Raw genomic sequence first — 25,544 nt, forward strand, 5'->3', positions numbered from 1 at the left:
AAAATTACACAGAATCCAAAGTAACCAAAGTAACAATGAATGAATGAATCAAGCAGACCGCCTGCACAACATAACACCACATCAAAACTTAAACTGTTCTTGTGCCGACTAACAGATCATATTATCTACAATCAATCTAACGTTTACATACCAGTAGCGTCTCTGCAGTCATCTAAGCATTGATGCAATAAACTCAGCTCATTTCTCCCTGAAAGAGCCTGCCATGCAGAGCAAACAAAAGAAAAACCACACCTGTACAGGTTAACCTCCTAATCAATCTCTCTCTACCTGCAAGCCTGGAGCCAGAGCCGCAACACGTCTCAAGCGGCTCAACGCTGACCTCTTGTGCGCTACTTAATTATTTACATGATTTTAAACTATGATCCTAAATATACCAAACCAAGAAAGGAAAGTAACAAAGAGAAAAAATACAGTCCATTGGCTCATGACTTAACAGAGACTCAGATCCTTCAGTGTTTGCAGTAGGCTCCTGAAGACCTTCTACCAGTCTGAGTGGCCAGCGCACTGTTCTTTGCTGTGATGTGCTGGTGGGGTGGCATCAAGGCTGGTGAGGCTAACAGACAGAGGCCCTCTCTGTGGTTGGGCTTGAACTAGACAGTCTGGAGTCAGTGGCTAAGAACAGGATTTAGGACAAAATTAAAGCCATCTTGGACAGCTACTCTCACCCTCTCCATGATGAGCTGTGGCAGATGTGCAGCTCATTCAGCCAGCTCATCATCCCACCAAGGTGCAGAACTGAACGCTTCAGGTGCTCCTTAGTGCCCACTGCCATCAGACTATACAACAGCAGTGGAAGCTACGGACTGTCATCATGCTGAACATGAAACAGACCCCCGACAGACAATGACTCTAATCACCTTGACTCTTCAGTGACTCTGCTTGTCTGACTTATTATACTTCATATATTATACTGTACCTACTATTTACCTACATATTATACTGCACTATATTATATTTTTAGTATTGCTATTATTATATAGTATATTATATTCTAGTATTCTATATGTATATATTCATATCATACTATACATACTGCATCAGACTGTACCGTACAACACTATATTACATCTGATTCTGTCTTTATATCATACTGCTATACTATATACTATACTAATGCAATTATACCTTAATATTGCTTTTAGTACTCACTTAGTATGTATATGAAGTAGTATGATTTGGAATACTGTCATATGCTATAGTGTATTTATTGCCAGTTTTATGATGCACCTTATATTGTACCATATCATATACCTCATAGCATACAGTCTTATCTCATCCTGCTAAAACGTTGCTGGTATTACCCATACCATGCCACTTTTCTCACAACTGTCAATTTAACTTGTCACTTACTCCTACTTGTATAACAGCTGTATATAACTCTTATTTTATTTTAATTATCTATCCTTCTTTTTGTACTGTATTTACTTACTTGCTATTTTGTCTTTGTACAGCTGCGACCCCCAAATTTTCCCTCTGGGGATCAATAAAGTATTATCTTATCTTAAGGCATCATTTTTTATGTAGTTACCATAAGGTTATATGTTTCGAGTTTAACTTATTTGTGAGTTTTCTTTCTTTCTTTCTTTCTTTCTTTCTTTTTTTCAGTTTTTTGTTTGTTTGTTTGATGACAGGACAGCATAAAGGCAGCAATTGGGAAACAAGTAGAGACATGGGTTTGATGTTAGCAATAGACTTTAACTGCCATTTGCCATTATCATGTGGCTATCAAAAAATCATGTTGTTTTTATAATAATAAAAAAGGAATAATAACCCTAAAAAAACGAAATATAAATTGTTATGATGGAAGAACTATGCTGCTGTATTATGTAGCAGTAAAATTTAGGCACAAAACAAGTATAAATTGACACTGTGATACACAAAGCATGATTTAAAAATTCTCCTGTTTCAACAACTGAAGGACCGCAGACGCTGTTTGCAAAAATCATGAACAGAAAATTATGAAAGACACATTACAAAAGCACATTTTTAAAATTATGTACAGCCCCTAAAGTATGCTATATATAGGGCATTATTCTTATAGGGTCATGTATGTAATCATAACATAATCTATTCAACAAATCAGTCTTGACCTAAGGAGCAAATTAATCCTTTTGTCGACTGAAACGTTGGTACCACAGATGAGGTACCATTCGTGAATAAAAACTTGCTTTCCCACTCCCCGTGGAATTAGTATGTGTACTGCTTTTTCTTGGCCTGGCCAGCTACATTGTCCATCATAAATCTGGCTAAACAGGCTAACAGCACCAAACTCCTCACTTTAGCTCAACAAGCGTACAGCATAACTGACCCGACCTGTTGATGGAGGTCGGGCAACATTGCTGTGATTGGTTAGTCAGACGTTGAATTACTTGCCAGGAGCATCAACGTTTTTTATTGAAAGCTGATAGGCCTATTTTAATGTCATCAGATTTTTTGTACATAGTCTGTGAACCTCTTGGCAAGCTAATAAAATCCAGGCCACAAGCTACCATTGGTAGCATTTTCAGAAGCACAGGTTTTCCTGACTAGCTCCTTCTACTTATTGGTCCTTATGTTTCGACAACTACCCCCAGATGTGCATATGGCACCTATTCATGTCAAAGATAAATGAAATCAAATCAATTACTTTATAAACACATGGGCGATGTAAAGGTATTATGTAGAGTTTGCATTGCATTACAAATGACAAGTTTGTATTTTGACGTGCAAAAATGGCAAAAAAAAAAAAAAAAAGCCTTTCTGAATCACCTCTGACACCAAGGGGAACTCATGCCTTGCCAATATAAGTTACTTTATTTTGTTGGTAATGGAACCTTGAATTTCGATAAATGGAAAAATTAATAAAGCATAATTTTACACAAAAACAATGGTGACACTGATTTTAATGCTAAATGTTTGTGGTTTGTATTTTTTTCTGCCTCCCTAATCACCTCCTGTGTTCAGTTTGACATATTCTATTAAGAACTATTTTAAAACACCATTATAGCACCTGTGTAATGGTATCATGAAGACTAACAGCCTTAGACTATGTTGATGCGAGAGAAGGGGGCACAGAGGTAGAGTTGGTCTTTAACTAATTGGAATATTGGTGGTTTTATTCCCAGATTCTGCAGAAAGTATTTCAAAATTTCTGGACAAGATAATGCGACGCCATGGACGTGTGAATTTAGTAAACGTGATTAGTGTCATTAGTGTATGAATACGTTTGTGAATGTGAATACAGATATGTAAAGCTTTTTGAGTCCTAAGAAGACAAAAAAAACTCTATTCACCATTTATTAATAAGAATGGTAATTTGAATGGGAAGCAGGCAGCTCTTTACCGTTCCTGTATATTTTTTGCCAGAATCAAAACTGCATAGCTTTATTAATGCCTGGGTAAAAAAAACAAAAAACTAATCCCAATCAGATGTGTTTGCAACTACAATTAAAGGTTGTCAAGGTGATAAGTGCTGTTGACTCCTTTATTGAGATTTAAGCTGAAACCCACCTTTCAATTGTCTGCCTGTATGACCAAAGCCATAACTGCTATTAGCAAAATGACTTTACTATAACTATAAGAGTCTGCAGAATGCAGTCTTGTTTTTTCTGCATTGCCAGAAATATTACCTAGGAAACAGATTTCATAAGTGTTGGAAGTTGGTAGATGTCCCCGTTGCTTTGAGACATCTGATGGCACACATGTAAATCATTTTGCTTTAGTACAACAATTCCAATGACAATCCAAAATGAACCTTACATTTGATCGCCTAATTGTTTATGTGGAGTGAAAATCGTGTGCCTAAGAGCAAACTTAAGATTGTTTATTGATGAATGCTGTTATATAGATCTTTATTATAACATTGACTTGTAAAACTCAGATGTTACTAATTATGGCTCATTGTGTCCTGTTGTGTAAGAAGGCTCACTGACATGGTTTACTGGAACACCTAAATGGAATGAAAGCGCGCGGCTGTGTTGAACACTCGATTCTGATTGGTCAATTACAGCATTATATTCTAATTGTGATGTAAACCATGATTGTATCAGTCCATTGCTTTACAAAATAAGATTGACTGTAAAACATTGTATAAAGCTTCCAGCTGTGGTGTACTATTACTCCTCTACACTGCTGCTTAGTAGAGTAAAATGAGATTGCTTCGTCTTAGTTTGCTATGACAAGCACACCTCCTCTGAAATAACTCTCTTAAATGAATGTTTTGTCATTGGGAGGCATAGTCACAACAGTTTATTTACAATTCCTCTATTCATTCAGATACACTCTGACTTGAAACAAACCCAAGTCACAGTGCAGCTGAGGTAGGCGATTTTTATACACATACACATAACTCTCCCTCTCTTCAATGTAATTTGATGCTGTCAATGTTAACAGATAGGCAGTGTGACCTGCCACAATACGAGCCCATGTTGGTAATGTAATAACTAGTGTATAAATAGTAATGACTGACGATGTCCGCGAGACTAAGACATAGAATAAGAAAAATAAAGGGCAGCAGCATAAACTGCAGGAAAAAGGGTAATTGCTATTAGATGCATTTGACTGTGGTCAGAGGTCACTTCTTAATGTTGCAATATATGTAATATAATATTTATAAATATTGATCTGACAAAACCACAGAGGCAGAAATAAAAGCTAACATGAACACAGGTAAAGTAGAGGTGAACAGCTATAGCAGTACTGATTTAGACCTCCATGTCAAAACATGACTGACTGTTTTGACAGACTACACCATTGGTTCTGCAGCACATTGGTACATCTAATCTCTTTACTGTTCTTGTCCTGTACGTACCAGTACTTAGCAGAATGTTGTTTTTTTTTAAATCAAATGCTACCTACCTTTAAACTATCAAATGTATCAACCTTGTGAATCTCTTCCGTGGAAACTGTATACACAGACACTTCTCGTCTGTGAATTGTGCGTCTGACACTGGCTTTGTGAAAGCACTGAAAGGCATGAAAATAACTAACTAGTCAATCTTATTCCTGATGGTCTTTTTGTGCTTTTGTAGGTCAAAGGCATGAACACTAATTTCAGTCTGTTTCACAACCTGTTAAAAACCACCCAAAGTAGCTTTAAGAGCCAGATATTTTTCTTAGGAGTAAAATGTGACCACAGACAGAGCACAGCAGGGAGACAAATCCACAAATCCAAATATATGATAGCGGTTCAATAGCATCCGACATTATTACCTGGAACCTAAAAAAGGTAAAAAGTGTATAAGGCATGACACCGAATTCATACTAAATATTAAAATACAATTACATGAATTTCAAATGTTTGTGTTGACCCAACAGATTGGCTCCAAGCAATCATGCACTATAAGGAAATTGTTAGATTGGATTAAATTCATCCAGCACCAGACAGAAGGAATATGCATTCCTGTGTGATAAGGTGAAACCAGAGGGAGGAAGACAAATTTAATTTTTTTTATTTATTTTTTTACACAAACTAGTCAAAGTAGACAAATAAACAGCTAGTGTTTTACAAGTTTAAGTCCTGAATTATTTCTGCAGCATTCATATTGTATTTTCCCGTCACAAAGATGGAGCTTAGGCTTCTTAAAGATGTTCTGATAGAAGCAAAGTCAAATAAACAGACAGATAACCACATTTTTCCCATTGTCAGTATCTGTATGGTCAGTTAACATGTTTACCATTTTTATCAATTTTTCCAGATATCAAGTTTGCTACAGGGCACATACATTGGAACTAAGTAATTTGTTATAAATGCAATGAGGTCAACAGGGGAAGAATACAAAAAAATGACTATACAATCCTATCTTGAGAATTCGCCAATATCCTGATAGATTCATATTGACTGTCACTGTGGTTCCATACAACCTAAAATAAAAGTTGATTGACCTAATACCCTTGATCACTGTTGGACCTGAAATTCACGCTGTAATTGCTTTCTTCTAAAATTGCCACACCACCAAATTCCTCACCTATTACAACAGCAGTAAAGATAGTTGCACTATGTTACACTGACTGATTATGGGTTGCTTTAACTCCCTTCATTTTGGGCAAAAAGCTGCAAATTGTGTCAAGTGCAAGTAAAAATATCATATTGTTTAAGAATACAGTACAGAATTGTTCAAGTCCCTTTCAGCTGCTGTACTTTGAAATGTACAGAGTATACCTGATGCAGGGTGGGTGATCACTAGTACAAGTGCACTCAAGAGCACTTGTTACAAAAACATGCTGTAATTCAAAGGACATATTTCTCAGGTTTCCAAAATATTTCTTTACAACAACAGCTTTTAGCAGTTAAATGCTAATAAAAATGTCTTCCTTGGAATGTTCATTTTCAAGGAGGATGCAGTGCTGTCATAACCAAGCAGTCCATCAGGAGTTCATTTTCCAAGTAAAGTTTTCTGAAAAAAGGTTGCCTGTTCAGCTGGAGTTCCTTTCAATGTTACAGTTGTGCACACATTACAAACCCTAAATAAATTGCGGTGACAAATTTGCTTTAGGGGTACAGGCTAGCCATTCTACTGCTTCCAGTCTCTATGTTTAACTAAGATAATTGCTTGCTAGGGAGCAGCTAGCCAGGCAAGTGATATATTTAGCCACAGATATGAACAGTACCAATCTCATTTAACTCCAAAAGACAGTGAAACAGCTTACTACATTGGTGGTTGTGATAACCAGCAGACGAACAAATGTGATAATTAGTAGTTTCAGGGCACATTGGTGTTTCTCTTTGTCAAAAAAATAACTTATTTTTGTCATTACAAAGGGCCTGAAAGAAACAGCACAAGTGGATTTTAAACATTTGAAGTCGGAAGATTATCCTGAAGAACTGAGCTGGAAAGATTAATAGTGACACAACATAATACTGAATCAAGGACGCATTATCATAGATTAGCTATATCATCTTTCTCCTTTTCCATGTTAAGTTATTCTTACATCTATCTTCACTTCGTACTAGTCTGTCCATTCATCTGTTGTGTTTCATTCTCATCATCACACCTTTTTTCTACTTGTTTTCATCCCTGCTGTGAGATACAGGAGCTGCAGCCTCATTCTCATCTGTAGACTCACATTCTGGACAGCAAACAAAAGTCAGAAAAGTACTTAACAAGGATGTAACAAAATAAAGAAAATGGGTACATTACTAAAATGTATTCAAACTTACATGAGGCAGTCTGGCCATCTTTCTCTGAATCACACTATGGTCAGAGTCACTGTAGATGTTCTCATTCTGTCCAGGGTCGTCTGCTAACATGTATAACTCTCCAGCATGGACATCAGATACATTCACCTAGATGTATGATGGACAAATATAATCCCTTACTGTCATTGAAAATGATTAAAACATTGTGCCAGACAAAATGGATGGATCAGTCTCTCCTACACATGAAGAACTTCCCAGCCTGAACCTGATACAATCAGATAGAGCAGAATAATGAAGAGACAGAAGAGAAAGAGACTATTTTCATTTTGTATAGGTATGTGATATACCAACCTGAAACGTTTTAGGGTTGAATCCCAACCACAGGGTGTATCTATAGTCCCAGGAGCGTAAAGAGTACCCCATGACCTTTATGTCTTTAAGGTCAGGGAGGTCAGAGTTCACCTAAAAGAAGAATGTTGAACTATAATATTAACTTAAGTGCAGAAAACTGTCTGAGGTGCTGCCAACTGATCCTGCGGGTTAAGGTCATGAACTAATTGCTGCAAACCTGTTCTGAACAGAGATTAACCTACAGCAAATGCACCAGTAATACCTCTGGTATAAGCAAACATTGCAGAGGGGTCATAGAGTTACACTGTAGTGACGGTCATGCAGACTGTTGCCCAACATGACATTTACATTTTTAACATTGACTTACATTTTACATTTTTGGGTGATGCAGATAACATTTTCACTGTTAGACAGCTCATGAAAGCTAATTTAATGGCATTTCTAAAAACTTTGTCTCTGGTACCTGGGGTGTATCAGCCGGCCGAGGATACTGGCTAAAAGATATGGCCTCCTCATCCTCTCCTCTCTCTCTGTGATGGAAGGTGTAGGCTAGGTTGTCTCCTTCTGTACACAGCTCCTCCTGAGAGCAAAAAAACAGACTCTCATCCCAACCGCTTCATACACAGCTGCAAACCGCCCCTATGCCTGCTGTTGGTCCCAGTTTGATGAAGCCAACAGAACCACATCATCTGCAAAAAGCAGAGATGAAATTCTGAGGTTCCCACACTGGAAACCTTCCTCCCCCCCGGCTGTGCCTTGAGATCGAGTCCATGAAAATCACAAACAGAATTGGTGTCAAGGGACAACCCTGGCAGAGGCCAACACACACCAAGAATGTGTCGGACTTTGTCCTTTAAGTCTTTTAAGTTATCATTGCTAAATAAGGGGTGGCTGTGTAGGGTCGGTCGTCTTTCAATTGGAAGGTCGGAGGTTCGATCCCCAGCTCCCTCAGGCTACATGTCGAAGTGTCCTTGGGCAAGACACTGAACCCCAAATTGCTCCCGGTGGCATAGCCAACGGGTACGAATGGGCATACATCTGATAGGAGATTGGCACTTAGGCCTTTGCCATCATTGTGTGAATGTGTGTGTGAATGGGTGAATGGGACATGTAGTGTAAAAGAAGCTTTGATTCGCAACACTAAAAATCGCTATATAAGTCCCAAATCCAAAAACATACCTGCAATTGCATTATAGAAAGCAAAACTAATATAACAACAAAAAGTGTACAGCCATATTAGCTGCTTTGTAAGGACGTATTAATCCAAATGCAAAATGCTATCATCAACATAAAAACATTATCATAATGGCATGTTGTTATAACCTTAACTAATTGCATTGTAGTCACATCTGATAAATATCTACCTAATAACCAAATAAGCTTATTTGTGATGTTGCATATTTGAAGATTTCTGCTAACAATGTGTGACGTATCTGCGCATCCCAGCTCTCTCCAGCCGCCCTGTCCTGCCCGGCTAATGTTCGCTAATGCTTGTGATGATTTGCTGGTTCGCCGGCATAATTTGCCGTTTGGTTACGAAGCACAATGCCATGCAGTGTATTTATGTTAGAGCTAGTTGGCTAGCCTTAGCATGCTCGCTAATGTTATGACATAACATTATAAAACAACAAAATACTATCCGAGTGTTTATGTCAGTTATCTAGCTTGACAAATAACTTCGCCAGCTAACATGACAAACGGTGTTGATTTTGTAAATTATGTAGCAGAACAAAGTAAATGTGTATAACTGAGTAGATAACATCAGCTAACTCACGCAGACTCCAGGGGCTGATCTGACTGGTAATTGAGTAATTGTTGTCAGTCTAGCTTGACAAATAACCAGCTAACATGATACTAACTGAGGTATTATGACAAACAGTGTTGATTTTGGACAACATGATGCCGGTCAACATGATACGGGTCAATGAACACGCCTCGTCCGTGAATGTAAACAGAGCCGGTGAGTTCCGAGATTGAGCATGTTCAGTTTCGTGTGTCTTCGGCAAAAACCCTGGATGCTTGTTCATGCGTGCAAGTGTCCGCATGAGCGCGTACAAGAAGGTTGACTGCAGTTCCCTCAATGGCCGACCGTGTCGCTAGGAATGAGAATTTTCTGAAAGTTACATATAGCACCTTTAAAGTGATTTGATCCTAAACTTAAGTGATGAATAAATAAAACATTTCTGACATCAAGATGAGGCTAGTTTCAAATTCAGAGGATCACTGAAAGGGCATCATGGATCTCTGTAATACATTTTCGGTAATCCATCAAATTGTTGTTGTGCTATTTCAGATAAAAGGACTGTACTTATATATTGCCTATTTAGTCTTCTGCCCACTCAAGGGCCTTTTTACACAACATGTTACATTCACCCTTTCACATACACTATTGCAGTGCCATAATCAGTTAATGTCCCAGTGCTCGAACTGCCAACTTCCTGTTGGAGGGCGACCCACTTAATTCTGAGCCACAGATTAACAGTCTTCCCGAAAGCCATGTTTCCAGTGTTGCTCATATAAAAAACATGGTGTTTGCAAGTTTACAGTCTAGCATGAGACAAAAACCAAGTTTCAAGAATAATCATAGCTTCAGTAAAAATAAATAAATGAATTGACTTTTATTCTTTCATACCTGGAAAGAAACATTGGGACAGGGTTCAGGTGCTCTGAGGCCAGCCAGGTAGGAAACAGTGGGAAAAACATCCACCAACTCCACAACATTTCTTATAACTTTGTCATCTGGAAGAGAGGGATGCAGCCAATTAGAGATTCTTACAGCCAATGAGAGCAAAATAGTCAAGATATACATTTAATTTTACGTTGGGCGTCCTGCCCTTACATCATCACTGTACCATTTGTGTTTGATATTTATCCTTGGACAGTTTTTACTTCAAATTGTATCGCTCTCTAAATACTTAAGGGAGCTCTTCATGTACGTCAAAGACTTAATTAAAGTCAAACTTTTATTATAATACATGTTTTAACAAGGTTAATATTTGTAGCACCAAAATCAAATCTCATGAAATCATTTAAGTGCTTTGGATTTTTCATGTTTGTGTAATTTCTTGGGGCCTTACTCTTAAAGCTGAGCTCAGATTGGCTGAGGACATCAATAAAAGGAAAGGTAGACCCTCCCTGCCAATCACGGGGTGTTGTGATGCCAGGAACACAGAATATAAGAGGGACACGTGTTGTCACATCAAAATTTGAATATTTAGCCCATTCGCCATGGTCCCCCAATGACCAACCTGAATCAGAACAAAAACAGATTATTTAAGTTTGTTATAGAAACAGGAGCAACAAAGACAATTAAATATTTTAAAGGGTTTTCATACAAATCACATTTTAGATACAGAAAGGTTTGGCGGCAGTCCTTAAACTGATATTACTCCATTTCACTCAATTTGAAAATTATGGCTTTTAATTGCAGCTTACTGGTTATATATCAGGGGTCATCCACTGAAGGACATATTAAAATACAGTATGTTTTCAAATGACAAAGTAAACAAACAAACAAAAAGTTATTTCAAGGCATTAATGGCACAATAGTCAAACAACACGGCCATCTAGTGGTGAAAGATGAGTACATTTTTCATATGCATGCAATATTTACTTAAAGTCGAGCTGAAACAGCATTTCGAGAGTATCTAGCTTCCGTATCGTGACGTATTTCCGAGTGAAACATGACGTGCAGGCCAGACATATCATTAGAAGTGGGCGTAGACAGACGTTCTCCACAGCACAGTAGCTAGCTAACTGACCAAGTGTTCTTGGTGCTCTGCGGCTAAATGTTGCAGATTGATTGGTTGAAATTGTTTGGTGCTAACTTACGTAAGCACGCGTGAAATTTAGTTTCACCGGAAGAAAAAATGATCTGCCATCTCTTTGATGATCCTGTCCTGCATTATTAGTAATCTCTAATGAAAAACTGCCAAGCATATCATTCACTGATTCTTTTCAGTGTAAAATATAAACAAGGGCACTTTTGGTCTATGTTCTATAAATTGCTTTGTTGGTTGCTGACTTGGTGGCAGTGGTGACAAATATTAAATATAACTATAAATAAGCAATCTTCTTCTGATGGCCTTGTTTGCTTTTAAAGCTCAGATAGAGGCATCAGTAATACTGTCAATCAGTTTCATAGCAAGTGCAAAAAAAACAAGTAATGCGCACCGAAAACCTTGTAACTGACAGAGTATCTACTTACCATGATCTGAGGTGAACACGACAACTGTGCTTTCAGCCATCCTTAGCTCATCAAGAGTACTGAGCAGCCGCCCAACTTGAGCATCCATATAAGACACAGCAGCGTAATAGTACTGACGGATGCGCAACTTGAAAACATGAAACAGAAGCAACATGTGAACCAAATTACAAATTGTCAAAGCATGAGAGTAGCCAATTCATACCTGGAAGTCTTTAGGAATTGGTCCATAGGGGAAGCTAATGTTGAGTTTTTGAACATCGTCTCTCTTCCTCACGTCCAACCAGGGGTTGTAGGCCACAGACGGAAGAAGTTTAGGGACATCAGGATCAGGGGCCAGAGTCATTTGGTCTAGGGGGTATAGACTAATGAACTCCTGCAATATACAAGCAATAACATTTTAAATAATGGTTAATAAAACAAGTACACAATATAATCAACAGGTGAAATTGAATTATAATGTCCCTCTTACCAAAAATGTTAAACTCTTTGGTGGGACCAACCATTAGTTTAAGCAGTTTGGGAAAATGCAGTTTAGATCTCAGCTTACTTTCCACTGGCTTCCTGTTACTTTTAGGATCAACTTAGTTAACATATAATAATGTTGCTCTATCTTCAAGGAGTTTAGATTTAGCTTTTATTTTATAAAACCTCTAGGAGGAGCCACAAGTTTTAAGAAGAGACTCGATGCTTTGCCTTCTATGGATTTCTCTCACTTTTATAACTTTCACTCACTGTTATAACTTTTATTTTGGTTGCGCAACCTAAATTATTAAAAACATTTTAAATAACGCAATCAAATTTTATTTATATAGCGCCAAATCATAACCAAAGTTATATCGAGACACTTAACAAAGAGTTGGTCTAGACCTGCTCTTTCTGTTATGTTATTTAGAGAGAGGCCCACTTAGCAATATTCGGCACATTGGCAGAAAAACTTCCTTTAACAGGCAGAAAGCTCGAGCAGAACCAGACTCATGTTGAACAGCCATCTGCCTCGACTGGATGGGCCGAAAATGGGATAGAAGGAGATGCAGGATAGAGACAGGCAAAGAGAGCAACAACAACATATGTTCTTGTTACAACAACAACAAATGGACTGTACTTATAAAGCGCTTTTCTAGTCTTTGCGACCACTCAAAGCTGCTTTTACACTACATATCACATTCAGGCAGAGGCTGCAGGCTGAAACTTCAATAGTACGGCTGCAATCTCTGAACCAACTGTATAAACGGTCTGTCCCTGGCAGAGACTGCATTTTAGGGCATTTGGTGTAGCTAGTTATTCAGGTTTTCTGTGTCTAGGTAACCTTTTCTGTGCGCTGGTCAAGTTCTCTTACTAGAAACTTGAGATGTCAGAATTAAGTTGAAGCTGAGAGACAAAGATTAAAGCTGATTGGTTCCAAAATTACATCCAATACATTCCCCTCTTTGCTCTCCACACAGACTTTTTACCTGCATGCAGCCAATCCCCACAGAAATGCTATGGATTTATATGTAGAATCTTTTCAATAACCCTGATTATTACAAGATTACTAGTCTCGCATAGCCAGCCTGCTCTCTACACTGACCTGTACCAGGTCTGGGTGAACCAACAATAATTCTTTACTCAGGGAAAACACTCTTCTGGTTTGTTAAAACTCGCAGCGCTGCTTGGACGGAGATGGGCGGAATTTGTAACTGAGATGACAAGGAGTCACAGAAGTTACCAACGGAGCATAGCATCGTGCCGGACAGGGGTAGGAGATTAGTGTGTCGACACGGGTTTTGTGTTCCCATCAGTGCCAATTGGAGCCAAGGCGATAATTACCCAGGTCAACTACAGAGTCACTGGACCCAGGTCTGAATGCCAATTGTTACCTTTCCCATTAAGCAAAAAAGCCAGGTGTTTTTGACAAGTGGGAAAGCAGCTTGAGATTCTTCCCTAGTTTGTCAGTCCCACCTCTTATTAGCTTCCACTAACATTAACTTATTAACTTCCACATCATACACTCTTCCTCCTCCTCCATGCCAGTTGCACCTTCCATAAATCTAGATCATTAGTCATCTGAATCCACTCACATATAGTTTCTATATCTCAGTTCTAGCACACAGGCCCACATCAATACTAGCTTCTTGATGGGTGTAACTTTGGGCTCACACTTTATGAAAACATTGTATTTCTGATACGACATTGATGTTTCCAACTGGCTTTATACTGGAATTGAATTAATCACAAATTTTCAGTTTCTTCCTGTTATCACCCAGGTTTGACACACTGTTCTTCATGGCATTTATTCCTTACTTGAAGATGAAGCTCGTCTGTGCCCTTCTCGATGTTAACACCATTTTACTTAGTCCTGTATATTTATTAAGAGTTTTATATATGGACCAAGCGAACTGCAAATTGCATCCCCATGATTGAATGTCTGAACTGTTGTGTGTAATCTATTGGTTTGCAATAGAGCTAGACGGATTAGACAGCAGGTTCATCTCTACACATGTCAGCTAATATGGAACAACAAATTTTAGTAGAGGAAGGCAAAAGAGTCCTTTCAAAATTGTCAACAATGATGGGTTTATTTTTTAACTGTACTATATATTCTAATATCAATATTGGCATCTGCCTCAAAATTCTAGTAGTGGTCTGACGATCTGAAAATGAACAGTTAGCTTACATTAGATGTGTATGATCTCCTAATCAACAGCTCATTTAGTGTAATAAAAAAAAGTTCATTCGGTCAGTATCATAGCCCCAAAAATGGATAGAAATTTCTTTTAAGATTATACATCTGTAATATAGAGAATAAACATTTAAACACGCATTGAATGGATCGCCTTCTTTCAAGTGTATTGAGGACATCTCTATTGCACTAAAAGCACTCAGACAGCTTTTTACATATGAATGGCATGCGTTACTCTGACAGGAATTTAATGTGCTCTTTAACACTACTCTACAGAACTGTGTATATAAAAGGCATGGAGCCATGCAGCCATGACTTTAGAATTTTAAATGGTAGCGTTTTAGTTTTTGCTATTTAAACTGCTTTTTTTCTCTTTTTTTAATAGCATGTAATAAATGATCCCCTTTATCACTTTTAAGTACACCAAATGTCATGTTAAACTCTGTCAAAATCCTATTTCCTTGGTTCTAATATTTGTGTTTATTGAGTAAATAAAATAATCACTATGGCACAAGCTATGAAAGTCAAACCCTTCTGAGCCCCTTAAACCAGCCAGCTTTAATACAGTGTCTGGGCTAAAGCTCAAGACAGCCACCTGTCAAGAATCAGGGTTTATTGTCAAGTAGGTTTGCACATACGAGGAATTTGTTTTGGTGATTTTGGTGCAGAACAATTAACACAGAACTAGAATAAAAATAAGAAAATAGAATAAGATAAAGAAAATAGGCAATAAGAATAAAAATATAAAAAGCAATACGGATAATACAAAATATGTGCAACATGTGTAATTAAAAACTGTGCAGATGTGCAGGATATTGAGCAGTGCAAAGAGCTTACAGTATAAAATTAGAAATAGTGCAGCGTACAGACAATATAAAGTCGAGTGTGCGTTGATCTCACGCACACATGTAACGTTAAGTGTTAAGTAACAAATAAACACTGCATTTCATAGTATACCTGTGTGGATTTGCCGTGATCTAACCATTGAGTGCATTACATTTTAAGCAATACAAAGAGGGTCTACTGGTGTTAATATAAAGTCGTGTACCTGTGGTATCCTGAATGGTATGTGCGGTTTGTGAAAGCCCACAGCCAAGAAGAAAGGAACGTCATCGTTGGCCCGACTTTTAAGTAACCTCACTGCCTCATCTGCGCTCTCTAGGTCAGGCAGGGTTCCCCCAGGCTGCTCTTTCACATTCACCGCACATAGCAAGTTGGTGTGGAGTTCACCATCCTCTCCTTTGCACATCTGGAAATAAAGTTTTTATTATTATGAGCTATTGATATATTTAGTGATATATTAATGTATGAATTGGTATATTTAGCTTATGAACAGCTCCTGTTGGGATCTACATTTCAGTTAAAAAGGTAACCACCTGCTACATTCTCTAACACAACATTCACTAAGACATCTGAAGCAAAATAGGGATAATTGCACTAAAAATTCGTTACTGCCTTTAATTTCCACTATTCCCTCTGAATCCCTTCAGGCATTATAACATTTATAGAGACGTTAACATCCTTGAATGCCAACACAGAGAATGTAATCCACTGCTAAAATCCGAATCAGGCCTTGCTTTATTGGCCAAATATGTGTACACATACAAGGAATTTGACTCCTGTCTAAAAGGCTCTCCATGTACAGACAAAAATGCACAATTAGGCAATAAGACAGTAGTGCAGTGATCATGAGTTCAAAAGATGATAGATAAACAGGTCAATATTTTTCTGACTATATGTAAACTTGTCAGTATTGAAACACTTGCTGCTTTTGCAATACAGTATCTGATTGTGTTCATTCCAGTGAAACCAATTAAATTCAATGGCTTAAGCCTGATGATAGTGCTTGAGTTTTTGCATGAACAAAGTAAATACAAATTGATTTTCAGAAGCCATGTAGAGCTCAGCTTAATCATATTTAGTTATTATATTGGAGATTGTAAGAGACAAAGCCATCGGGCTTGTTCTATTTCTTCCCGTGATTGGAAGCTTTGATGGTAACTTTTGCACAGCAGAAGGTAAGGAGTAGTGTGGCATTACTCTACGCTTCATGAACTTTCCAATGTGTGTCAAGTCAGACAAATAACTGATTGAACATTTGAAGCGTGCAAGAGCTCCTCTATGCTAGCATACTTTTTCTTTCTCATATCTGAATGAGGCTGGGTGGAAGGCAGGGATAGACCAGCTGTAGGGGTAGTCATCTGTGTGGTTAGAGGCAACACCTTCAAGAAAAGACAACACAACCATTGTTGCAGTCAGATAGACAAAGAAATGTGAAAACTTTTGTTAAGTTAACAAACAATTGTTGGAGTCTTGGTTCTTCTTACTAATGCATTTGAAGCTCATCATTATCTAGCAGCACATCTTTGGTTCTTACTGGAATTTTAGTGTGAACCATTCAGCTATGATCTCTATATAAATGTTCTGCTTTTCCAGCATAACCTGTTTGAGAGAACTGTGCATCATCACTTTATATATATATATATTTATTACATATAGATTTGTACTACAAATGTACATAATCTTACCTGGATGAAATACCTTGCCTACAGACATGGTGAAGTACCCCTTCGATTTAAAGTACTGTGGGATTGTGGTATAGTTTCCAGAATGAACTCTCCAGTAGGAATTGAAGTCGTAGAGCCTGGTCGTGTCTGGTCTGCGACTAGTTAACATTGACGTACGACTGGGAGCACAAACAGCTTGCTGAGAGAAGATGGAGCAAGATTTTTATGAGGTTAAATTATCCTATTAGTCTCAACCAAATTGACGACAACTTAAATAAGCATATGACAACAACAACAACAAACCTGTGTATATGCATTGAGAAAAACTTGGCTTTTGGATGCTAGTTGGTCAATGTTGGGGGATTTTACCATAGAGTCTCCATAGCAGCCCAATGATGTCCGCAAATCATCTGCCATGATAAAAAGGACATTTCTCCTCGCTGAAAGCAAACAAACCTACGGTTAATTCAGGGGTTTCAAGCTATGCTTTTTCTAGCTATTAAATAAACCTATGCGATGTGTTCAGACACAGTTTACAGATTGCTGTTATGGAAAGCTTAATCACAGGTTTATCAAAACAACAGTAACAAGTAGGCTACAGTATACTAAATGGCAGTTCGAGTGACTGGATAAAATACATTTATACACGTAAAAGACACGTTACCGCAGATATCCGTCACGTTAAAAACTCGAGAGAAACTCTCACTTAAAATAAAGAGACATAAGAACACAATAAACCGACCAGTAAAGCTTAGAAAGCACAACTCAGTGACTAATTAAGCGCTGTTTGCTCCAGCCACAGCAACTTACTACACGTTGCTGCCAAGGGACTAAAGATGCGAATTAGCTTACAGCTATAACTTGGTACGGTGCATTAAATGGTGACATTTATGTTTTAAACGGTACATGGCCCCTTTTAAATAAAATGCATTAATAACAATAATAGTTACAAGCTGCTTCACGCTAGTTAGTTAGTTAGTTAGTGAGAGATCCTATTCGGACAAAAAAACAGCGTAACCCACACTCTTAAAATGCCTATAGACATCACGTGACATTTTCTCAAATTCTGTGATCTATTCGATATTTGCTATGTCCAAATTAGAACATTACCTCTTCTGGTTAAAACAGCAAGAACCAGTGATTGAAGAAACAAGAGAGGAAGCCATATTCGGACGTATGCGTACATTTTGGTCTCGCGTAAAAGACTAAAGACACGAATTCCTCCAGATTAGAGTTAAATTTGCATTCCCTCTATCGTTTAGACTATCTCCCTGCCATCCGTTATCAAAAAAATAAATGTGTCGTTGTCTTCTTTAAATTACTTCCTGATTATTGCGTTGTCACAGTGAACTGTTTTTATTGGTTCAATCATAGCTCGCCCCGCCCCAAAACGCTGATTGTATTAGATAAATGATATGTCAATCATATTAGTAACCCATAAAAAGGAACAATTGATCTAATTGACAATGGCTCCCAGAAAACATAGGTTTTTTTATTTTATTTCATTGAGTTTGAGGCTTTATCACATACACGGTTGTCAGGCATTTTATGAATACTGACATTTATTCACAATTTGTAGACAACATTTAGTGGGGAAAAGGAGAAAAATGACAATGGATCTATATGTATTTACATTCCATAATAACATCTCTGCCATTGTCAGGAACGTGTATTTGTAACAGATTTAAAATAATTTCTGCACCTTCTAATAGCGAGTTATCTTGCCATCTAGTTCATAATTTATAATTCTGTCCTTCAGCATACGACAGGAGGCAAGTAGAGTGCAGTTAAAGTGACTGGGGCATTAAACAATTTTCTCTCTTTGTCTCAGAGATACAATTAAAAGATAAAAGATAGAATTACACAAAAATAATGGTAGTTTATATCGTGCTATGTGAACTTTACATACAAAATACCAGCCATTAATTAATTGATACATTTAGTCCTATCTGGTTTCCAGGCAACGTGTGATGCCATGATAGTGTGTCCTATTCCTCATTTTTATGCAGTTCTCAGACCCTCACGGACTCACGCACGCCTGATGCCATTCAAGTCCGTGAGTCTTCAGTGCTTAGGCTCTAGGGTGGAGATTGGAGGCCTTTCTCATTTCTCTATTTTGTGCGTCCTCGTCTCCTCGCTCCTCCTGCCTGTGACCCGGAAATCTATATATCTATATGTATATATAGATGGACAACGCGTCTCTATCTGCTCCCATTGTATGAAATTGATGCCAAAATAGCCCCTGTGATAGGCGCTGTTATCTTGCAATGGTGACGTCATTTGGAGCCAGAGACTGCGCAGTAGAGATTGGCGAGTGAAGCGGTCGTAGCCACTTCTGCTAACCAAAACACACACTTAACTTACCGAAAAAACAGCAAGGATCCCGCACACCGGCGTGTTTAACAGCAGAACACCTTCTCTGTGTTGGTTTGAGGTTAACTTTCACAGGTACGGAAACTTCAATGACTGTAGTGATTGTTTTAGTTACATTTCCACCCGCGGATCGTCCTCCACTCTGCTCACCCGGAACTGATTAGCTGCAGGAGCCGAATTTGTAAACAGAGCTGTCAATCATCATTTTGACAGCATCAAGTAACTAAAAAAAAAAAAACTTATCAGAAAAATGAACACTTGGACATAAATCAGCATGATAAGAACTAACTATAATGACAGAAACCATGTTTGAGAAAAATTTATTGGGCGTGCATTTTGATTTTATAGTTTGACCCATGTCCCACCTGTTAACATGGAGGAGGCGGGCTTTATGACCTATACTGCAGCCAGTCAGCAGGGGGCCCAGAAATGTTTTGGCTTCACTTTTTGGGCGCTGTCATGTCGTCCATCTTTTTATACAGTCTATGGTCAGAACACAGAACTTTAATAAACATGAGATCCTGTCCGGACCTGATGGCGTGTCTGCAGATTTAAATAATTAATGAGTTACCTGCTGTGCCTCGCGCGAAAATGTTATGTTTTGTTTCTGCTCAAAAACAATCAATACATGAACATCAGGCTGTGGAAACTTAAGATAAAAAGTCCACGTATACACCAGTCCTATCAAATAAGAGACTTGGGAACCAGCCTCTTTTGATGGCTGCTTCCCAAGTGTCTTATTTGATAGCTCCTTGCTCCTCGCTCCTCGCCCGAACCAGAAGTAGTTCCGGAGCCGCCATATTGAGGACCGTCTCAAAGCTCTTATCGCTGCTCGGAGGAGCGAGGAGAGAGGAGAGAGGAGAGAGGAGGGAGTTCCGAGGAGCAACCATACTATAACCGACTATAAACAACGTCGGTATAATGAGTTGGTATTTGACAAGCTGTGATCGTTTAGAACGAAATATTGATCATAACTTGTCGTAAAATATATAAAATGCAGTGAATAACTGCAGATTTGATTTGTTTTCTGAGTCAACATCTGAGTAAAAATAAATTGTCTAAAAATCAAGTGGCAAAAACAGATTAATTTCTATTAAATTTAATCTAAAAAAAACCTCTTGTCATGATCAGTTATTGCTAACTTTTATTACAGATGAATGAATGAATTCAGAGGGAGCAGGAGAGTCTCTCTGTCAGCAGGTAACACTACGTGTGAGGCTGATCATCAGTGAGGTCGGGTTTGATCAGCGTGAATTGATTTCTATTTATCCTGAAACTTTGAGCCTAATCAATAATGTTCATAGTTCATGAACAGACAGTATTTGGGCTTATTAAATAATTAATTCAGATCAGATGATCAGTGATCAAAAATGTAAATAATGAACAAATAATATAAAGACATAGTGCTGTAGGAAATGTCCGTCTGGCTCTGCAGCAGGAACACAGACTGCAGCCTGTCCGTCATGTGCAGGTGTTTGTTACACAGGTAACAGGTTACAGAGAGAAAGCACTGTTACTGTGTGTTTTATTTTAATTAATACAGTGCACATGTGTGACACAAACAGCTGTTAAAGCAGAGTGACAGCTGATCCAGCGGTGATCAGCTGACGCGATCATCACAAACGGACGTCGCAGCACATGACGCTTCATCAGAAAGGACGTCTCATGTCTCGTAAAAAACATTCCCTCGTTTCCTCCTTCCTCTCCTGGTTTACTCGTGTCTCCATGCATCTCTGGTGGAAGGGACTAAGACGCAAGGGAAAGACGCAAGTGAAGGAAGCATGGATGCAATTTAAAGGCCTTTCTCATTTCTCTATTTTGAGCCTCCTCGTCTCCTCGCTCCTCGGTCCTCCTGCCTGTGACCCGGAAATCGATCTCAGCATGCCATCTTGAAGGATGTCTCAATTCATAAAATGCATCTCGAGGAGAGAGGATCGAGGAGGCTTGTCGGAGGAGCAATGAGCGAGGATACACCGGTGTATCCTTTGGGGAAGTCTTTTCGGCACCCGTGACATAAAAAGAGGCGTGAAACACAGCTGGAATATACAAACCACGGCGGGAGCCTTTTGTTGCATATCTCTGCTCCTGGGACACCAGTTCCGTCTGAGTAGGTATTCTCCATGGCGTGTGGCGAGTGCGCACCAGACTAACCCGCAGCATGTCAAGTTTGTCTACTGATTTTGGTGAAGAAATAGCAGCATGTCAACATGCTGTGGGGTTAGTCTGGTGCGCACTCTGCTGACTATGATACCCGCCGCAGAGAATATCCGCTCAACTAAGCACCGGCCACTTCATTAGGTACACCTGTACAATCTAATGCAATTCAATACAACAGCACTAATGCAGCTCAGTACAGCCCCACCAATTATGACATTGACGCTGAAATATCATTGGATTAACACCTCTATGATAGCTTAGAAAAAAGCCCGTACATTACAGGAAACATAAAAGCAAATCTTACGGCTAAGATGGTGTATTGGATTATATTTTTTAGGTGTACCTAATGTAGTGGCTTATGAGTGTATGTATGTATAGTTTTTTGTGTTTTGGCTGAAAATGAACCGGCTCCCGGCCAGGAAAACAGGTTCCAGAGCGGCCCCAACTCTTTGCTGGTCTAGAACCGTGAACCGCTTACATCAGGGGTGAGGGGAGGGGTTGTCGTGACCAAAGAGACAAACCAAACGATAGTGTCCGTTTTTCTACATTCAGCTACACAAAACAAGGAATGTTATGGATATAAATGCGAAGCAGTGGTCAGCCGAGCAGACAAGCTGCCTCCTTGCAGTTTGGTGCTCGGAGACAGACCGGCGTGCCGACTCACCAGGGCTTTTAACTCGGTGACGGTCGTGGAGTCGATGGTGGAGGACTCGTTATACTTTCAGAGCTCTACTGATAATTAAAGTTATGTTTTTGTTTGCCTTGTTTACAGACATGCATTACTAGGCTGTGTTTGGCGTGCTACTCATTTTCAAATCGATGTTACGTTAAACAGCACTGTGTCTTTGTATGAATGTGATATCTGATTGACAGTTGGGCACTTTACGTAGCAGCCTCTGCCATCAGTGTGTGAATGGGTGAATGTGATATGTAGTGTAAAAGCAGCTTTGAGTGGTCGCAAAGACTAGAAAAGCGCTATATAAGTACAGTCCATTTACCATTTACCATAAGAAATCACCGTCCATGGAAAGCATGATGAGTAGCACAAATGTGTTGGACATGTTGTCTTTGGGATCTAATGTGATTTCGGGAAGAGGAGCAACAACGGCAAGCATACCATGTAGTCCGTCATTGTTAATGTGAGAGAAAGTTGCTGCTGGGAAAAGCGGTCACGTATAGAGTGACGTCATGATGTGGCTCTTTGTGAAAAAAAAACTGGTTCCGAGTTGGTTCGCAAGTTGAACCAGCTCCGAACCAGCACGAGCACCGGCCCTGAATTAGAACCAGGTTCACGTTGGTGGAAAAGGGGTATCAGACAGCTCACCAGCTACAAGCCGAAAACCCCCCACTCTGTTAATGACCTCCGCCTTGCCAACGACCCTCCACCCTGACGCACCCTGCAATATGCCATCTCTCAAGGACCTGTACTGCTCCAGGACCCTGAGACGTGCAGATAAGATTGTGGCCAACCCTTCTGGCAAGAGGCTGCGGTCCATTAGGACCAAAACCTCCCGACAAAGGAACAGTTTCTTCCCTTCTGCTGCCAGCCTCGTCAACAAGGCCCTTGTATGTGTAAATCTACTTGGGTATAAACCTGATTCTGATTCTGATTCTCTGGTATCAGCAGACATGAAGGGCCACCAGAAGCTGTTGTTGCAGGAAGGCCAGGGTCCGATGGAAGCTGTGATGAGTTAGTTAGTTCCGCATGGAGTAGCATGGAATTCACATTTTTCAGCTTTGACATTTTCCAATAAAAGTTGTAACACAAGTTTGACATGTTGTACACGTTCCTCAGGGGTGCGAGGGAAGATTAGTCATCGAGGTAACCAAAGACAAACCTGTTCAGTATGTCACGCAGGACATCATTGATGAGAGCCTGAAACACAGCAGGAGCATTAGTTAACCCAAAAGGCATAACAAGATATTAAAAATGACCCAAAGGGGGGTTAAGCCGGTCTTCCATTCGTCCCCCTCTTTTATTCTGACCAGATAGTAGGTGTTGCGGAGGTCCAACTTAGAGAAGATGGTAGCCTGGTGAAGGGGACCGAAGGCAGAGTCAGCGAGAGGCAGGGGGTACTTATTCTTAACGGTAATGTCATTGAGGCCCCTGTGGTCAATACAAGGGCGGAGAGTCTTGTCTTTCTTGTCTACAAGGAAAAACCCTGCCCCCACTGGAGAGGGAGAGGGACGAATAATCTCTGCAGCCAGAGAGTCAGAGATATAGGTCTCCATGGCCTCCTTCTCAGGCCTCTCAGCAGGAGTGAGCCTCATTCTCCCCAGCTGCATAGGTTCTTCTGTGCTGGAAGGTGGAAATGCTGTTGAGGGACCCAGGCAACAGTAGATTCCGTGGGATGTGTAGGAGCAGGAGATCGATGAGTCGGAAGCTGAGAAGGGGGGAAAGGGAGACTCGGCCTCTCTGATCTTTCCCTACGCCTCTCAAAGAGGCAATTATCTAAGCCTATAGCTAAAAAAATGAATTCTTCTACTGAAGAGTTCTCGTCACGAGCAGCTAATTCATCTTTTAATTCTTCATCTACGAAGAAAAACCCCCATTAAAGCCTTCTCATCCCACCCACTCTCAGCGGCTAAAATTCGAAAGTCAATGGAGTGAACTGACACAGTCCTGGAGCCCTGACGAATAGAAAGAAGCTGATTAATCCTTTCCCTGCAGTGCATGGTCAAACACTCGGCAAAACTCATCGATAAACAAGTGTCAGTTAGTCAGTTAGCAAACTCATTATAAAGGCAATCTTCAATTTATCAGTGGTATATGTTAAGGGCTGCTGATCAAACATGAGTGAACATTGATGAATGAACTGACTACATGACCCTACAATACCTGAATATCTGGCTGGAGTGGGAATGAAGGGCTCCCGGGGATGGCTGGGCTGGATGACAGGGGAAATCGGGACTGGAGGAACCGGAGCGTGAGAATATACTACACCACGATTGTCAGCTCTAACAAAGGAATTGGAATTATCTGGCGTCAAAGAGAAGTTGAAGACAAGCTTAAGTAGAGGGAGGTTTGATGAGCTGATAGATATCAGTTGTGCTTTGTCAGGTGAAGCCAGCCAAGCCCCCTGTCACACATCAGCACTGCAGCAGAGGAGTAGAAAAAAGGGAGGGGGGGGGGGGGGGGGGAAGAGAGAGCAGAGCAGACAAGTGTTGCACACTGTTAGCTGTAGTGGAGGAGAATGAGCTCTTGGTAGAGGTACTCGCGAATGCGTCACATCCTCTTGGTTCCCGGGAAAACTGTCCTGAGTGCTTTACATAAATATCAGCCCACAGGCTGTTAGGGCCAATGAAGGAAGTTGGGGAAGGTCTCAATTTATCAGTTCCTCTACTATCCCTTCACACATTGGCAATAAAAAATATTTGATTGATGAATACATGTAAAATCTTAAATATAGCCCCTTTAAAATTGGAGTTAAAAAAAATGAGTGGGAAAAGAACATCTGTTAAAATACCCGTATTAGATGATAATGGAATAATTGAAATAACAAAGAAACACAGACAAATGCAAGAGAAGATTTTAAATGAAAACAGGGATGTGCATAGAAAGAAAAGACAAGACAAGGAAAGTGCCTTGAATATAGAAATGACCATGAATGAATTGGAAATAGGTTCATATGGAGCTCAGGAGAGGATCAGATGAGTTATGCTATGTTCAGAAAATTATCTGGACAAGTATTGAAACTAATCTTACAACTATTTAATAAAATATGAGTAGAAGCAAGGACGTCAAACAGCTGGAAGAGAACCTTAATTTTATCATTTAACAAACCTGGCAAGAACCCTGAACAACGCTGGGAACTACAGACCGATAGCCTTACTGTAACCTCACACCTTTGTAATGGATGGAGAAGATAGAAAAGAATGGTCAATGGATGGATGCTGTTGCATTGTGGAAAATTTAGGGAAGAAAGAAGAAGATTAGCGAGGCAGGAAGAGAAAAGGACCTTAAGGAGATAGGAACATATCATAGGTTATATATTTGTATTATTTATATATAAGAATGTATCTTATGTAAAGTAATCCTCAGACAACTTCCATGCTACATACTCCGGTACAGTAGGTGGCGATATGCACCTATGAAGTAATGGTTGCAACCCGCCATTAAGCCAAAAGAAGAAGAAGAAGGGCGACGAAGAA

The 25,544-nt window shown here is 39.5% G+C and overlaps 1 protein-coding gene across 1 annotated transcript; it reads right to left on the reverse strand.

The window, feature by feature from the left end:
* Positions 1-5,441: 5,441 nt before the first annotated feature.
* On the reverse strand, positions 5,442-18,184 carry ids (iduronate 2-sulfatase). The gene is made up of 13 exons (XM_069669810.1): positions 17,973-18,184; positions 17,166-17,302; positions 16,884-17,061; positions 16,489-16,577; positions 15,404-15,604; positions 11,899-12,069; positions 11,697-11,823; positions 10,567-10,737; positions 10,122-10,228; positions 7,953-8,069; positions 7,490-7,600; positions 7,160-7,285; positions 5,442-7,068 (listed from the first exon to the last, which is right to left on the reverse strand). The coding sequence occupies exons 1-13, from the start codon at positions 18,046-18,048 to the stop codon at positions 6,988-6,990; spliced, it is 1,692 nt and encodes a 563-aa protein (XP_069525911.1). The 5' UTR covers positions 18,049-18,184; the 3' UTR covers positions 5,442-6,987.
* Positions 18,185-25,544: the final 7,360 nt, after the last annotated feature.

Source organism: Semicossyphus pulcher, unplaced genomic scaffold (assembly GCF_022749685.1).
Source record: "Semicossyphus pulcher isolate SPU_LCO1_2020_fin unplaced genomic scaffold, fSemPul1.0.p SCAF_2, whole genome shotgun sequence".
Taxonomy (NCBI): Eukaryota; Metazoa; Chordata; class Actinopteri; order Labriformes; family Labridae; genus Semicossyphus; species Semicossyphus pulcher.

Excerpts from the sequence above, each read along its gene's own strand:
- ids (XM_069669810.1), bottom strand. The coding sequence starts at position 18,048 with ATGTACGCATACGTCCGAATATGGCTTCCTCTCTTGTTTCTTCAATCA. Across the intron at positions 11,824-11,898 it reads CAATTCCTAAAGACTTCCAG|TTGCGCATCCGTCAGTACTA; the intron begins GTATGAATTGGC and ends CATGTTTTCAAG. Across the intron at positions 7,601-7,952 it reads GGCCGGCTGATACACCCCAG|GTGAACTCTGACCTCCCTGA; the intron begins GTACCAGAGACA and ends TTCTTCTTTTAG.